Genomic DNA, 14,893 nt, shown 5'->3' on the forward strand with positions numbered 1-14,893 from the left:
TTAAAGTTCAGATAAACTTGCAAGCCCATCCTCAGTTTCTGTTTGGGGCCAGGCTTTGAATTCTTTAGATAACCAGAAATTGAAGGGTTTTGTTTGTTTTTTTTTGAAGATACTGGAGATTAAACCCAGGACCTTTTCATAGAAGACCAAGTGCTCTCCCACTGGCTTGTGTTCTCAGCCCCAAGTTTTCTTAAGATTTATTTTTATTTAGTGTGTATGAGTGTTGTGTATCTGTATCTGTACCACATGCATGTGGTGCCCACAGAGGTTGAAAGAGAGACATCAGATGCTCTGAAATTGGAATTGAGGGTGATTGTGATACCACTGTGGTTGTTGGGAAGCAAATACTGGTCTTTTGAACCATTTCTCTAGCCCACCCTGAAGTGTTTTTGGATTGTTTTTGAGACAGGGTGTCATTAGGTAGCTCTGGCTTGCCTGAAAAACTTGCTTGCTCTATAGATTAGGCTGAACTTAGATATCCACCTGCCTCTGCTTCCAGAGTACTAGGATTAAAGACTGCCACACCGTTGTGTCCAGCAAAGCCCCAAACTCTTAAGAGCAAAAGTATTTGTTGAATGGTGAAGTTCAATCTATGTCACAGTCCACTGACAGCTTTGGAATATGGCACCGAATTTGCTACCTGATAAATGACAGTGTTGGTTTCTAGACCACTTGGTAGAGATACAACTTGAAGGTGACTCATGATTGTATCTCACTGTTTGAGAAAGTGACTGTTGAACTTACTAGAACCAGCTCAGTGTTGTTAAGGTCACTAAATGATTTTGGGCTTTATTAAAGTCCTACTTGATTCAAAGGCTTGGAGTATTAAGGTTAGGTTAGGGGAGATCTTTTACCAGGGCCAGTCTGTCATGTAGAAGGCTTGACTTTTCCATGTGTTCCTGAGCAAACATAATTCAGCTACCACCAGAAGTGAGACAGTGGCCCCTACTGTCCTCTTCACATAGTTGATTTCTGAGTTGGGGTGCATGAGTGCTTACCCTAGATGTGCTCAGATGTAGCAGGTGGTGAGTTTTTGAGCATTCTGTGGACTTGACAGGGCTTGCACAGAAGATAGTTGAGAGTCCTTACGGACTACTGTGGAAGAGTACAGCTGTCATCTCAGAGCTGTAAGGCTTTAGATTATTGGTTATCCCAGGATGGCGGGAACAGGCTAGCTCTTGTTAAGTTGCCATACAGATGGACTTTGGGGTTTTTTTCCCTGGTTTGCAGATGAGTGGTCTCGGATGTTCCATAGGGCTCTGGCTTCCTTCCTTGATAGTGGTGGATTTCTCTTAGGACAAGTGTCTATAACAGCTGTCTTGTTCCTGCAGGTGTATAATAGACTGGAAGAAAGGAAAAAATGTCACAGTCAAAACAATCAAGAAAAAACAGAAGCACAAGGGCCGGGGCACTGTACGAACCATCACCAAGCAAGTGCCCAATGAGTCCTTCTTCAACTTCTTCAGTCCCCTGAAAGGTGGGCAGGGGCAGTTCTGTGTGCTGTGTGAAATTGTGCCGTTCCCTCATATTTGGTTAGCTCTTAGAAGTTGTATGTGCACCTCAGGAGAGGATGACACTTTTCTGGGCATGTCAGCTTTCTAGGCAGGAGGCAGGCACAGATTCTCTAGGACACTTCCTGGCTCAGGCTAGGCACACTTACAAACCAGGTCACCTGTCCAACTTTTTTTTCTTATAAATTTAGTTTTCCCTAGTTTTATACAGTTCAACAGAGCACAGGGCTTTACTGGAATTGCTATGTGATAAACACAAATACATCGTTTTACATTTTTTAAAGGCTAGGAACAGAATTGAACATTGAAGCTTTCTGTTAGTTTTCTGAGCTATATAATGAAGATGGACCTTGAGCCTAGTAATAATGACTGCAGTAATAGTAATTAGTAATAGTAATAGTAATAGTAATTCTATAATCGGGAAGGTGTTTGGCCAGACCCTTTCTTAGTGTTAGAGAATGGGATATAACGCATTTTCTTGTCATTTTTCACGAAGGGACCATCACTGGACATAAATATTCATCCCTGCTGCCAACGTTATCCAATGTAGAGTTGTTTTGGAGGACCTTAGGCAGGTCCATTCCTGGATCTGGGCACTTGGCTTTGCTTTGTCCCAGAGCTTGCTGCTGTTGTCTACCATATGTTCCTTATGGGACATTTGGGTGATGTTACTGTAATGGCCATTTTCTATGATTTAACTTTGAACCCACAAAATACAAAGTATATTAGGAAGCTGAGTGCTCCAGTTTCCTGTGTAGGGAAATTCCATGTTGGACCAGGCTGGCTATGTGGAGCCAGATGGAGGGTCCTTGCCTTTAAGAGTCAGCTTCTTGATGGGCATAGTGCACATACATGCCTTTAATCCCAGCGTTTGGGAGACAGAGACAGGTAAATGTCTACATAGTGAGTTTCAACAGCTGTAGCTATATAGTGACACCTGTCTTAGGAGGTTTCCTAAAACTATTCTTTTTTATTTTTTGGTTTTCTAAGATAGGGTTTCTCTGTGTAGCCTTGGCTGTCCTGGGACTTGTTCTGTAGACCAGGCTGTTCTGGGACTCAAGAGATCTGCCTACCTCTGCCTTCTGAGTACTGGGATTAAAAGCAAGTGCTAAACTCCCTAAAACTGTTCCTAAAGCAACTGTGAAAGTGGAGTTCATTGCTAAGCAGATGTGATTTTTAGGGGTGATATTTCATAGTGGCACAACTCTAAAATTATCTCATTCAGTTTCTAGCCTGCATTTTAAAGGAAAATGAATATAAAACTGTAAACAATGTTTTCAGGAAGTTGAAGAAGAGAAACTAAGAAAATGGCTACAATTTTAGTCAGGCAACATATAACAGTATCAAGTAATGAGTTCTAGGAACAGGAGAGGAGATGGTGGTCAGGCGCTGGGTTACAGATTTGGGGATGGAGACACTACTACATAGTGTAGTCCTCATTGACCTTTAGCCTACAGAATTGCTCTAGAAGTCATGTGCTGTGGTGCTTGTCATTGGGGAGACAGGATCCAGCCCTCAAACTCTGTTCCTTGACTACATGGTAACAGCCTCTTGTGGGTGGTGTTCATACACCCAGTGCTGTGTTTTTGTACCAATGAATGCTGCCAGGCTATAACAACAAATGACATGAGCCCTGTGAGAAATGATGGCACCACCGGTTAAATAGAGCATTAGATCTACTCCAGCACATCGCTAGTCAAGGTCCAAATCATCTGTCAGGTGATGGTTGCTTGGTCTCCTGGGGGTGTGGTAAAAAGCCCACATCTTCTGTTTGGCTTGGTAAATGTCAGCACCACTTTGATGGTCTTGCATGTATACCCTCATGGATGCATCATCCTTAGGTGAAAAGGTGCACACTCTCTGTAGGGTCATCCGCAGAATGCACATTCTTCTCTTTCCGCCATAGCAGATAAACATGCACCATTCAGCATTGAACGGTAAGCAGGGTCAGTCTCTGTATGGTGCCCATAGGGCAGCTGATTCACCTACCTCCTCATCCTTCAAACTCAGCTTTTTTGCCCAGTGCCTTATCTAGCTGAAATAATGGTAACAGATTGAGCTTGTATAATGTTCACAAGGTGTCTTGGTTCCTCATTGGGGGTCTAAGAGAGAGGTCTGCCAGCTAAATGCCCTTCAGTGTGGGTGTTAGAATGTTGGTGTCATTGTAATATAAGTGTGTTTTCTTTCCTTCTAGCCTCTGGAGATGGAGAATCTCTGGTAAGATATATTGTCAAAAGCCCTATTTTTTGTCAAGTATTTCTTGAATAAGCACTTGCTCTTTCTGATCCATTCTTCCTCCTTTAGTTTCTGTAGTTTCATCAAAGTGAAGTCAGAATACCTGGAGCTTGGGAGAATGTTTTTTTCATGCCTGCCCTTTAGTCCTCACTAGAGACCCCAATCCCCTACTCTGAAGCATAGGACAAGCGGCAGAGCTGCAGCCCACCTGCCTTGTTGTTTTTGTGGTATTTTGTAGTGTAATTTGAACATTAACTTTAAAGTCATTTTAAGTAGCTTTGAATGTGGTGACTTTTACCCAGCAGTGCAGATCATTCAGAAGTGAGGGTTAAAGGGATGGGGAGGGTACTGAACATGTCTTTACCCCCACTGAAATGAGTTAACTATTGATTTTTCCCTCTCAGGATGAAGATTCTGAATTCACCTTAGCCTCTGACTTTGAAATTGGGCACTTTTTCCGTGAGCGCATCGTGCCCCGGGCTGTCCTCTACTTCACTGGGGAGGCCATAGAGGATGATGACAATGTATGTGGGGAAGGGAGGGTGGTCCCCTGGGTGCTTAGACCTGTGTGTGCTTAGACACTCTGAACTGTGGCCTGAAAGCCCAGAGCTGTGTATTGCCTCATTATTCAGACCCAGGGCCCTACAGCTCTCTTGTGCTTATGACAGTAGACTAAGGAGAAGAGAATCCTAGAAGCTACAGTGAGAGGAGGGGCTATCCCATGAGGCTGTCAGACCTCAGTCACCTGGGAAGCTAGGATGTGACTCGTTTACCCTTGCCTTAAGACCCTGAGGGTCAAACTGTTCTGTGGAAAGGCTGAGAACTTGAGCAAACTCCAGTATGAAGAAGCCCTTTCTTAGGGAGATTGGACCACACCAGACAGTTACTGGCAGTGGATTTATACTGGCATGTGTCGTAGTACTGCCCTGCAACAGAGGCTTCTACCCTGTGTGATGTGTACCAGGTATTGCTTAGTGGGACATACTTTTAATGTGACCTGGCACAGGTTCTCATGGTGGCTAAGGCTTGGGTTGTCCCAAAGTTATCACAGTCTGTAGAGGTGGTCAAGTTATTAACCTTCATTAGAATAGTTCATGAGTCTGTTGGAGCTTTAGATGGGGAGTGAGGTGAGCCCTCAGGTCCAATGGCCTGTCCCTGATGCAGGGAGGGCTGCCTCTCCTGATTCATCCGGTGGGTGTTAGTTTCAAGGTCTTGTTTGTTCCTTAGGCAGAGATAGTTGTGGATACTGCTTAACACTGGTAGTTTCCTGCAGTGCCGAGGAATGGGTTTTAGGATAGTCGAGTTACACAACAGTTCTAAGGCAGCATTCTCAAGATGGTGGCAGTAGGGCTAACTGTGCACAACACTGACATGTGCCACTGTAACGATAGAACCAATGTTGAAGTTAGCTAGAGAGTCATTGGAAACTTTGCCCCTAGTTCAGTGGTCTTCACACTTGACACACACAGGGTCTGAAAGGCCTAAGCCAGCAGTGTGAGACTACATGTGCAGAGACTATATATGTCCATCTTCTTGATCAAGCCCTAGAGTGTATGATACTGTGTAAGTGAGCATTTACATAGTTCTTCTGCTCCCATTACAGAGGGGCTAGCTGCAGCATCTTTCTCACCAGGCACTTGAAGCAAGTGTAGGAAACACACTACTACTGGGTACCATAAGACTAGAGGGTTGTTGGGGGGAAGCAGCTGGCCCTGTCCTGCTGTGTACTGTGCACATGTGAGAGGTGCACTTGGTGCAGACCCTTTTGACCCCACCAGATGATTTCTTTTCTCAAGATCGGCTCCCGAGGAAAGAAATGTACTTGAATCTTAAGATACTGATGCTGGGTTAGTTCAGATACAACTTTTCTCTTGGATTCATGGAGTACAACTGTTATCTTGGCACTCAGGAGCTTGAGGTAGAATTGAGTGGTTTTAGACTAGCTTGGGCTATATAGGGAAGCCCTCATTTCAGAAACAAAAGACCTGTCTTTTGGATGCTTGGATGCCATGGGAAAAAGACATTACTTTTTGTCTGCTTGTGATGCTAGGAGGCAAGTGGGTTCTGGCTTTTCAAAGTTGCACTTTCATATTGTCTCAAAGGAATGTGCGCGTAGTCTTGTCTTATAAGTGGCAAATCTGCTGCCATCTCATGTGCCAGTAGCCACTGGTACCAGAGTGACCAGCCTTTAGGAACCCACTCATGTTTCGAACTAGAAAATGTGTGACCAAAAACATGTTAACAGAGAAATTGACACAGGACCCTGGTTGTGGTTTGGCATTAGTTTTGACTAAACACCAAGATTTTATAAATGTTTACACAATAAATACATAAAAAAGAAACCTAATAAAGTCTGTCCTCTATCTGAGGTATGAAATGCCAAAATTTTTGTATGCAATTAAATAGCTGACTAACTTAGTTTAGCCTTGGTGTTAGTTGGGTATTTGTTGATGTGATGAAGTGCCATCACTGAAAGCAACTTGGGGAGTATGTTTACCTGGATCTTCAATCATCCAGGAAAGTAAGGTTAGGAACCTAGAGGCAGAAACTGATGCACAGACCATCAAAGAATGCTGATTACTGACTCGTTCAGCCTGGCTTCTTGTAGCACCAAGAACCACCAGCCTAGGGGTAACACCACATACAGTGAGCTGGGCCCTACCGCTTCAGTCATTAATCAAGAAGATGTGTCATTGACTTGACTATCGGTACATGTCATGGAAGCATTTTCTCAGTTGAGAGATGCCTCTAGGCCCCTGTTTCAGTCTGAAGATAGAGAGGGAGCTATTCCAGCATGTTCAACCCACAAATCTTTGTCACCCCTCCCCATCCTTAACTCTTAATTTGAGCAGCTTTCAGTCCTGGGAGGCCCCTCATACACACAGTGCTGATCTGCTAGGTCTGCAACAACAGCATGTGCCTCATGGATATCTGCATGGAGCCATCCCTGCTTCTGTAGCAGCACCAAGCTTCATGCCACCTTTACAGGGTGCTTACCAGCTACATTATAGTTCCAGAAATTTAAGTTGTTTTTCTGTTTTTCTGCAGTTTGAAGAAGGCGAGGAAGGTGAAGAGGAGGTAAGGAAGAAGTCACATGCTGTGTTGTTACTCTAACCTCGTGTGGCTTTGTCTTGTCTGCTTGAAGTTAGGAAGTCCATAGACCTCGCTCTGGTTTCAGTTGCCATTTTGAAACCATTTGGTTTTGGTGCCCATAGATTTCGACCCTGTAATTGCTTATCAAGATATATATTAGGGCTGGAGAGATGACTTAGCTGTTAAGAGCACTGGCTGATCTTCAGAGGTCCCGAGTTCAATTCCCAGCAACCACATAATGGCTCACAACCATCTATAATGAGTTCTGATGCCTTCTTCTGGTGTCTGAAGACAGTGACAATGCACATATGTTAAATAAATCTTTTTTAAAAATGTATATTAGTAACCATTTAATAAGGAATGTCTGGGGTTGGGGATTTAGCTTAGTGGTAGAGCGCTTGCCTAGGAAGCACAAGGCCCTGGGTTCGGTCCCCAGCTCCAAAAAAAAAAAATCCCAAAAAAAAAAAAAATAAGGAATGTCTAATTTTTTGGAAATGTTTCAGAATTATCTGTGAAAATGAAGAGACAGAATAGTTGTTAGACACTGGCCCTAATGCAGGACTCCGCTGTGATTTGCTTGTGGAAAGGAGACACCATAGAAAGCTGAGCTTCTGGATCAGTCTATTCAATTAGTTCTTTTTTTTTTTCTTTTTAAAGAAATAATTTTTAAGATTCTACATGTTTGGGCATGCATGTGTGCTCTTGTGCTTGTTCCTGTGGAGTGCAGAAGGCATCAGATAGATCTCCTGAAGTAGAAGTTTGCAGTGGCTGTGAACTGCCTGATACAGGTGCTAGGAACTGAATTCATTCTCTGTGCAAGAGCTATTTGTGCTCTTAAGCAGTGAGTGTCTCTATCCCTGGCTTCTTTTTTAGCGTGTGTTGGGGCTAAGAATTTAGCTCAGTGTGTTTGCCCTAGGAAGTAGGCCCTGTGTCCCAGTCAAAAAAAAAAAAAAAAAAAAAAAAAAAAAAAAAAAAAAAAAAAAAAAAAAAAAAAAAAAAGAATAGCTTTTTGATACAGGTTCAGGTTCAGATGCCCTTCAGTCACACCTTAATCATCACTCTTTTGTCTCTTTAATACAGGAATTGGAAGGTGATGAGGAAGGAGAAGATGAGGATGATGCTGATGTTAACCCCAAGGTTAGTTGTTTGGGGACATCCCGAGCCTACCAGTATTGCACAGTGGGGCTTTTGAAGCTGTTCCCACTTTGAGGCAATGATACTAAGAATATAGGTCAGAAAAACCCACAGTTAAGGAAAGGCAACTCGTGCCTGGAACATTAGTGTCAGATTCAACCAGGGGTCATTCAGCTCTGTAACATGCATTGCCCCCAGTTCTTCCCTAGAGGGATGTTGTGACAGGAAGCACCCACATTGTATGTACATACACATATACATAGTGATTGATTGAACAGGACAGGAAGACTGGCAAAAGAAAAGACAGTAGTTTGCACTACCATTTTGACCAGGTTTTTCACTGTGGTTTCTGGAGACTTTGTTAGGGGGCTGGGGCACCCAATGACAGGATACCCTGAGCTGCTCTAGTGCAGCCATACTTCCCTGTGTTTGACAGTGTGTGGGGTCTGTTAGAGTGCATCCTGGCCTGGTGTCCCTGTGCTTTGCGTCTCTGACTGGCTAGTGTCCTTCTGTTGTCCTTGTTTTCCCTGCGTGGAGTATGTGCTATAAGCTGTCAGTGCAGTTACTTGGTGTTGTGGCTGCTGTGCTGCTGGGAATGCATGCACACAATAGGAAGCTTCCTGAGAGAAAAATGGGAGTGCTGTTGCCACCGTCATGAATGCCACTGTCCTCTAAAGGTCACTCTTGGGTCATGGAGACTGTACTACCTGGTGAGCCTCGGGGTGTTGGCTGTTCATGCTCTGTGAGCAATGGATGGACACATGGTCACAGTGCAGTTGGCAAGGACCAGGGCAACTTGTCACGTGCATATTACAACTTGGTGCACCTTGGCCTCTGCTATGCTTGTCTCACTTAGCCTCCACTGCATCTCCTCTCCTCCCATTTCTTTTTCCTATTGTTTCCCCTTTGTCCTGTTGCAGAGCCTTCTGTCTCCTTTCATGTCCCTGTTTTTGAAGAGAGACTCTTACCCAGGTTATCACGTGATTAGTTGAAAACCCCGCAGACACTTGGCCTTTTGCATTGTCTAGGGGTAGAGAGAAGCCTCAGATGTAGTGTGGGCAGTGGGGTACAGTGGAGAGCTACTGTTGCAGGCAGTCCAAGGGGTGGTCCTTCTGTCCTTAGGTCAGGGTGTGATTGTTCTGTGGCTTCATCTGCATCCTCCAAAGTGTAGGGTAATTGAAATCCTCACTCAAACTGCACAGTGTTGTCTGGGAGTTGTTTATTGTAAAGGGAATAAGGTTTGACCTTGGGAAGGTATGCAGCTCTGCTGTGCTGAAACTGCTCCTATCCCTACTGGAAGCCCTTGTATCATGAGAATGTGGCTGTTGCCTCCTGTATAATTTTTGTGCATTTCATTTTCTTTCATGCTGACAGTTCCTTTCAATTTTTTTCCCCATTTAGGTGTAATTTTTGTGTTAAATCATTCATGCGTTTCTAGGTAAGGTGGAATCTGTTCATACCTAACTTCCAAACTGCTGTCTGTACTTGATTCATTGTATTACTTTGATTTCTGGGACATAGAAAGGTGTGATCCATTACCCCTGGGCCTTGTGAGTGGCCTTGTACTGGCTCTACAGTTAATGTATTTGTAAAACCAGCACAACGGTGAGGCTAATAAGCTCCTGCCTTCAGGGCCTGGTGTTTTTTGATAACTGGGCAATGGGCTATACTTTGGGGACCATTGTCACTTGTAACAGAAAAAGAGGCTCTGGGGATCAGCAGCTGACAGGATGGCCATAGGAGCCACCCTGGACAAAAAGCCCTGATAGAAAAGTACCTGTTGTCTTCACTGCACCAGGCTTGGGTACTATACGACTGTAGTTTCTCTGGATTTGTCTAGCTGTCTGCTGAGGGTCTATACATCCCATCAGGCATTGTGTAGACCTGTGAGTGAACAAACAGTCAGATCAAGTGGCCTGGTGTCCTTGCCAGTATGACCACTAGAGCCCCACCTCAAGATTGGTGTGGAGGATGACAGAGCCAGTTGTGGACACAGTGTGGGGCCCCTTGTTTTTTCCTTGTTTAGTTTGGAGAGCACACTCACCTATAAGCAACTAGCAGTAAGGGGAGGCCCTTGCCAGTGGCAAGGTCTTCCCTGTGGGGTGCTCACAGCTTTTGTACATATCTAATACAGTAAGAAAAGGAGGAAAGGCCAGGCAAAGTGGGAGACACCACAAGGATCCCATGGGTAGGTCCCTGCCTTTTTAATATATAGACAACAGTTTATACGGAATTGTCCAGAATGACAGCAGTCCAACAGAGCCTGGGCCTGTTGTCTTTAATGGGCTCACTCTGGGGCCTTCTTCACTCTAGTAGTTAGCTGCAGTTGACTGTCAGTGTTAAAATATCCCTCTTTATCAAGGCCATGGTAGCAGACCATGGTGGGTGTCCACCTGCAGGTAGCTTTGGTGTGGGCCCTGTTCTCTAGTGCAACTAGCATGGTTGAGTATAAGTGGCCTCAGCTCCACCTTCTTCAGGCCCACTATGCTCTTGATAGCCCCACCTTAGATAGTGCTGTGGTGATCAGGTTTTGGCCGATTTAATGTATTTTAAGTGCTAGTGTTGAGGGACCAATTTGTAAGTAAGATTTGTGGTGTGGCAGATGCTACAGTTCAGTGGCAGTTTAGTTTCTGACTGTCAAAGGCCAAAGCCAGTAAATTTTCCATTTGCAAAATCTCCTTGAAGAAGTTGTTATCCCAGCAGGAGCATAAGTGGACACGGCTGTCTACTGCCTGGCAGGGGTGGGGTCTGAAGCTGTGGTTTCCCTGTGTAAACCTGCTGCTTCACTGTTCTTGCCTTTGCAATGGCCTCTTCTACCACCTTGATAAAGATTATGCTCCTCGGCAGTTTCATTACCTAAACTGCTATGATCTATATTTTGGATTTTTACACCCTCACGTTTTGGTTTTATTGAAGACAAAAATTATACATTTCCTGTGGTCAAAATGCCATTTCATTTAAGTAATGGGATAAAGTTTTAGGCTGCCTATGTTCTGAGGCAGTGGAAGGAGACACCTACTCCTTGCCCACCAGTTTTCCACCTGAAATGCCTTTATTTTTCTATGTGCTGAGGGGAGACCCCAGATGCACCGCAGCCCCTAGAGCTCCCACTCCTTCCCTTGTGTGCATTGCTTGCCTTCCTCTCTCCTATCCCTGCTGTACTCGCTTGGGACACCTGCCTCTCCGATGTTCTCTAGGTCAGTGGGTTAGTGACCTTGGCCACTGTGTTGACTACCTCTAGATCTAGCCTTGGCTGTCTTCTGACAGCTCTTGCTTGATTGGCATCTGTATTGCGCTTGCTTCTCTAGAGGAACAACTCATAGAATGAATCTGTTATAAATGGGATTTATTAGAGTGGCTTATAGTCTGCAATTCAACTATTCTAGCAATGGCAGTTCAAACATCTGATCCTTATTTGGTCCACAAAGCTGGATGTCTCAGCTGGTTTTGTGTCTGTCGGCATCCCAAAGAAGTAGGCTCTAATGCCAGTGAAAGTATGGACTTGCCAGAGAGCGAGGGCAAGCAAAGAGCAGAAACTTCCTCCGTATACTTACACAAGCTACCCCTAGGAGGTGTGGCCCAGATTTAAAGTGGCCAAATAATCCAATCAAAAATTCCCCACAGGAGGAGTACTCAGCAGCTTGGGTTTGAGTTAATTCCACATACAGTCAGGTTGACTGCTGTGAATAGCACAGCATCTCTGGGCTTGGGTTCCTTGTTGATTTACAAGGCCCCTAAGACACAGGTAGGGGTGGGATCCCTAACCACCTGGTGAAGAGCGCTAGTTGTTCTTGAAGAAGTCCTGGGTTCAGTTCAGTTCCCAGCATCCACACAACAGTTTGCAACCATCTGTAATTCCAGTTATAGGGGATCTGATACCTGTCCTCAAACGACATAACACGCATATAAATAAATTTTTTAATTGACAAAAGTAGAGGTTTAACCAAGCCAAGGTTCTCTCTTGTGTGCCTCGACACTATTTTTGCCCCTGAAGTGTGATGTCTCATCGTGGACTCATCTTACACCATAGACATTTCTGGTGTTAGCTTACATGTTGACACAATATAGGTTTTTCTTAGACATCCCCCCACCCAGTCAATTTCTTTCTTTCTTTTTTTCTTTCTTTTTTTTTGGGGGGGGGTGGTTGTTTTCCGAGACAAGGTTTCTTTGTGTAAACAGCCCTCGCTGTCCTAGAACTTGCTTTGTACAACAGGTTAAACTTGAACACTCAGAGATCTGCCTGCTCCGCTTCCTGAGTGCTGGGATTAAAGGTGTGTGCCACCATGCCACACCACACAATAGCTTTTTAATAAATGTATTCTATTGGGGCTGCAGAGCTAGGCTTAGCTTAAGAGCACAGGCTGCTCCTCCACATGACAGCACAGGTACAATTTCTATAACTTGTTCCAGGCAAGCTGACCACCTCCTCCTGTGACCTCTGAGGACACCAGGAACATATATGGCATGCAGACACACATGTAGGCAAGCACACATGTTATCTTAGCATTCAAGATGCAGGAACAGGCTTGTGAGTTCCAGGACAGCCGGGACTACATAAATGAGACCCTTTTTCAAAACAAAAGTACATTTTTTTTTCCAATGCAAGCAGATCTTTGTGAGTTTCTAGGTCAGCTAGAATTTCATACATTCATCTAAAAATAATAGATTTCTGATGTGCTGAGGATCAAGCTCAAGGACTTGGGCACACCAGACAAGTGCTACACTATTTGTCTGCATCACTAGCCTTTGTTACTTGGAGACATGAGTCTGGCCTTGAACATGCATTTCTCTGCCTCATCCTGGAACTACAGGTTATATCATCATGATTTTTAGTTGTAGTTCCCAGGGTTTGGGGGAAGCAGATGAGTTGAGTACATATCTTAGCTCTGAGACAACAGTAAGGTCCTTCTCCGTCCTCAGGCTTTTATTGTCTTCCATACAAAGCTCCCAGATCTTGAATGGGTTTAAAGATACCAGGTTTGTGTGTTAGGTTAGATTGAAGTCACCTTGTTCTTCAGACAAGTGTGATCTAGACTCCTGCTCTGTGAGACTGATAGGAGCTCTTTATAGGAGCTGGCCTCTGGCCATTGTTCCTGCACTATGGACCGCTGGAGTTGAGTCTGTTCGGGTATTAGTGGAGAGAACCAGCCTGCTGGGAAGGACTGCCTTCGCTGCATGAATACCCAGGACAGGGCTGCCCTAGAGAGGTAGTTGCTGGCACAGGCAGGTGTGATCTGTACCAGCAGCAAAGCCTCTCACATGGCTAGTTCCTTTTTGTGGCCCCAACAAGTCTCTGCCAAGCACATTCTGAGTTAGACTTTACATTAGAACAGGAAAGCAAACACCTGGGACTCTTCTCCAGGGAGCTGACCTGTTTTGTGTCAGCTCTTTAAAGTCCGTTTGTGGGAGCCATCTTTTTGGTAAGAAGGAATAAGCTCATTGAATTCGGTTCTTGTGGGATCGGGAGGCTTGATGAGTGATACTGGTTTTATTCTCTTCAAATCCTGTATTCTCCTTGCAGAAAGAACCCATCCAGCCAGCGGAGTGCAAGCAGCAGTGAAAAGCAGCGACCCTATGGGGCCGCCTCGTGGACGGCTGTCAGGACCGCAGGCTGCAGGCAGGAGCCTCAGTCCCTGCCAAAGCAGAATTTTGTTGACAGTGCTGTGACATCTAACCATTTCCAAGTGCATGATCCTCTCCCCCTTCCCTTCTTACTTTGCTAAACTTGTACAGTGGAGACTGCTGCAGTTCAGAATAGGAGATTTAGTTGTAGCAGCTGCAGCTTTGGTGCCTGAAGATCGCTTGGGGTGAGCCGGGGCTGTGCCTGGGATTGACAGCCTGGTGATTGTGTGCACTCAGCCCTCCCCTACTGAAAAGGCCCCATGATTCCAGCCGCCGAACTGTGTGGGAAGCTGCTCCAGCTGCTGTGCCCTAGTCATCTCCCAAGCACTGTAGAGGAAGCTGTGCTCGCCTTAGAGCATTTTTTTCTTGCGTTTTGGTTTTAGGGGTGGGTGGGTTGTTGCACACACCTCTGAGGCCAGAGCTGTCGGGTTCACCCTTGTACTTATTTATTTAGTTGTGCTTGGGGGGCTTTGAACTTCACTGTCCTCCTCCCACTTAGGAGACCACGCTGCTGACTTGATCAGGAGAAAGTGACACCAAGTGGAGTGAGGCCCATGGAGGAATTCCTGCTGCTTCCTGCCACCAGCTGCTCTGTGCCATGCAGAACACATGTTATAGCTGCTGGAAGTCGGCAGGCTGTAGCCAGGGGGCAGAAGTCCTCCCTCAGTAGGATCTCTGGCCTGTAGAGCACAGCTTCAGCTTGTACTGTGCACACCAGGGCCACACCTGGGATTGGTGACCAGTTGGTGGTTAGTGTGTGTGTGTGGGGTGGGGGTGTTTCCGAGTGTGTGGTTGTGTCTCTGGTAGCCAGGACAGCCATGTCCACAGTGACCAGCCATGTAGAGCGTGCTCAGCCTTACCCAATAACACATTTGTAACTGAATACGGTGTTTTCAATTTGTACAGAATAGTTAGAATATTCTATTAAAGTTGTGAAACAAAGCGAGATGAGTTTTTCGTTGTTTGTTTGTCAGCCCACTTGCCCCTTCTGACTGCCCACAGTTGGCCACACCTTGCTGGACCGAAGACTCTAATCTGCAAACTTTTGTTGATGAAGCTGTGAAAGCTCATTCTTAGAAGAGAGCTGTTTGACTGGAACCAGCCGGGCACTCTGGGAGCATTTTGCTACTGTGATAAAGGCGTTAGCAAATGGCCACGTGGGGACTTGAGAGATGGCTCAGCAATCAATAGCACTGGCTTAGCTTCCAGAGGAAGTTTAGTTCACAAACCCACACGATGGGTAACTTTATCTGTAACTTCTGGGGAACCCTCTTTTGGCCTCTGTGGGTACTGCATGC

General features: G+C 45.2%; 1 protein-coding gene across 3 annotated transcripts in view; it reads left to right on the forward strand.

Moving 5' to 3' along the window:
* Nap1l4 (nucleosome assembly protein 1 like 4) overlaps nt 1-14,541 on the forward strand; it is a 35,424-nt gene extending 20,883 nt beyond the window's left edge. For 2 of the 3 annotated variants that reach the window (XM_032891350.1, XM_032891351.1), the window contains exons 10-15: nt 1,332-1,477; nt 3,706-3,728; nt 4,151-4,270; nt 6,795-6,824; nt 7,920-7,976; nt 13,495-14,541. In XM_032891350.1, the coding sequence (XP_032747241.1) occupies nt 1,332-1,477; nt 3,706-3,728; nt 4,151-4,270; nt 6,795-6,824; nt 7,920-7,976; nt 13,495-13,533 (415 nt within the window). In that variant the 3' untranslated portion in view covers nt 13,534-14,541. Of the gene's footprint in view, nt 1-1,331; nt 1,478-3,705; nt 3,729-4,150; nt 4,271-6,794; nt 6,825-7,919; nt 7,977-9,374; nt 9,412-13,494 lie in introns of all 3 variants that reach the window. The other variant, XM_032891353.1, reaches the window with a different exon arrangement.
* Nucleotides 14,542-14,893: the final 352 nt, after the last annotated feature.

Source organism: Rattus rattus, chromosome 2 (assembly GCF_011064425.1).
Source record: "Rattus rattus isolate New Zealand chromosome 2, Rrattus_CSIRO_v1, whole genome shotgun sequence".
Taxonomy (NCBI): domain Eukaryota; kingdom Metazoa; phylum Chordata; class Mammalia; order Rodentia; family Muridae; genus Rattus; species Rattus rattus.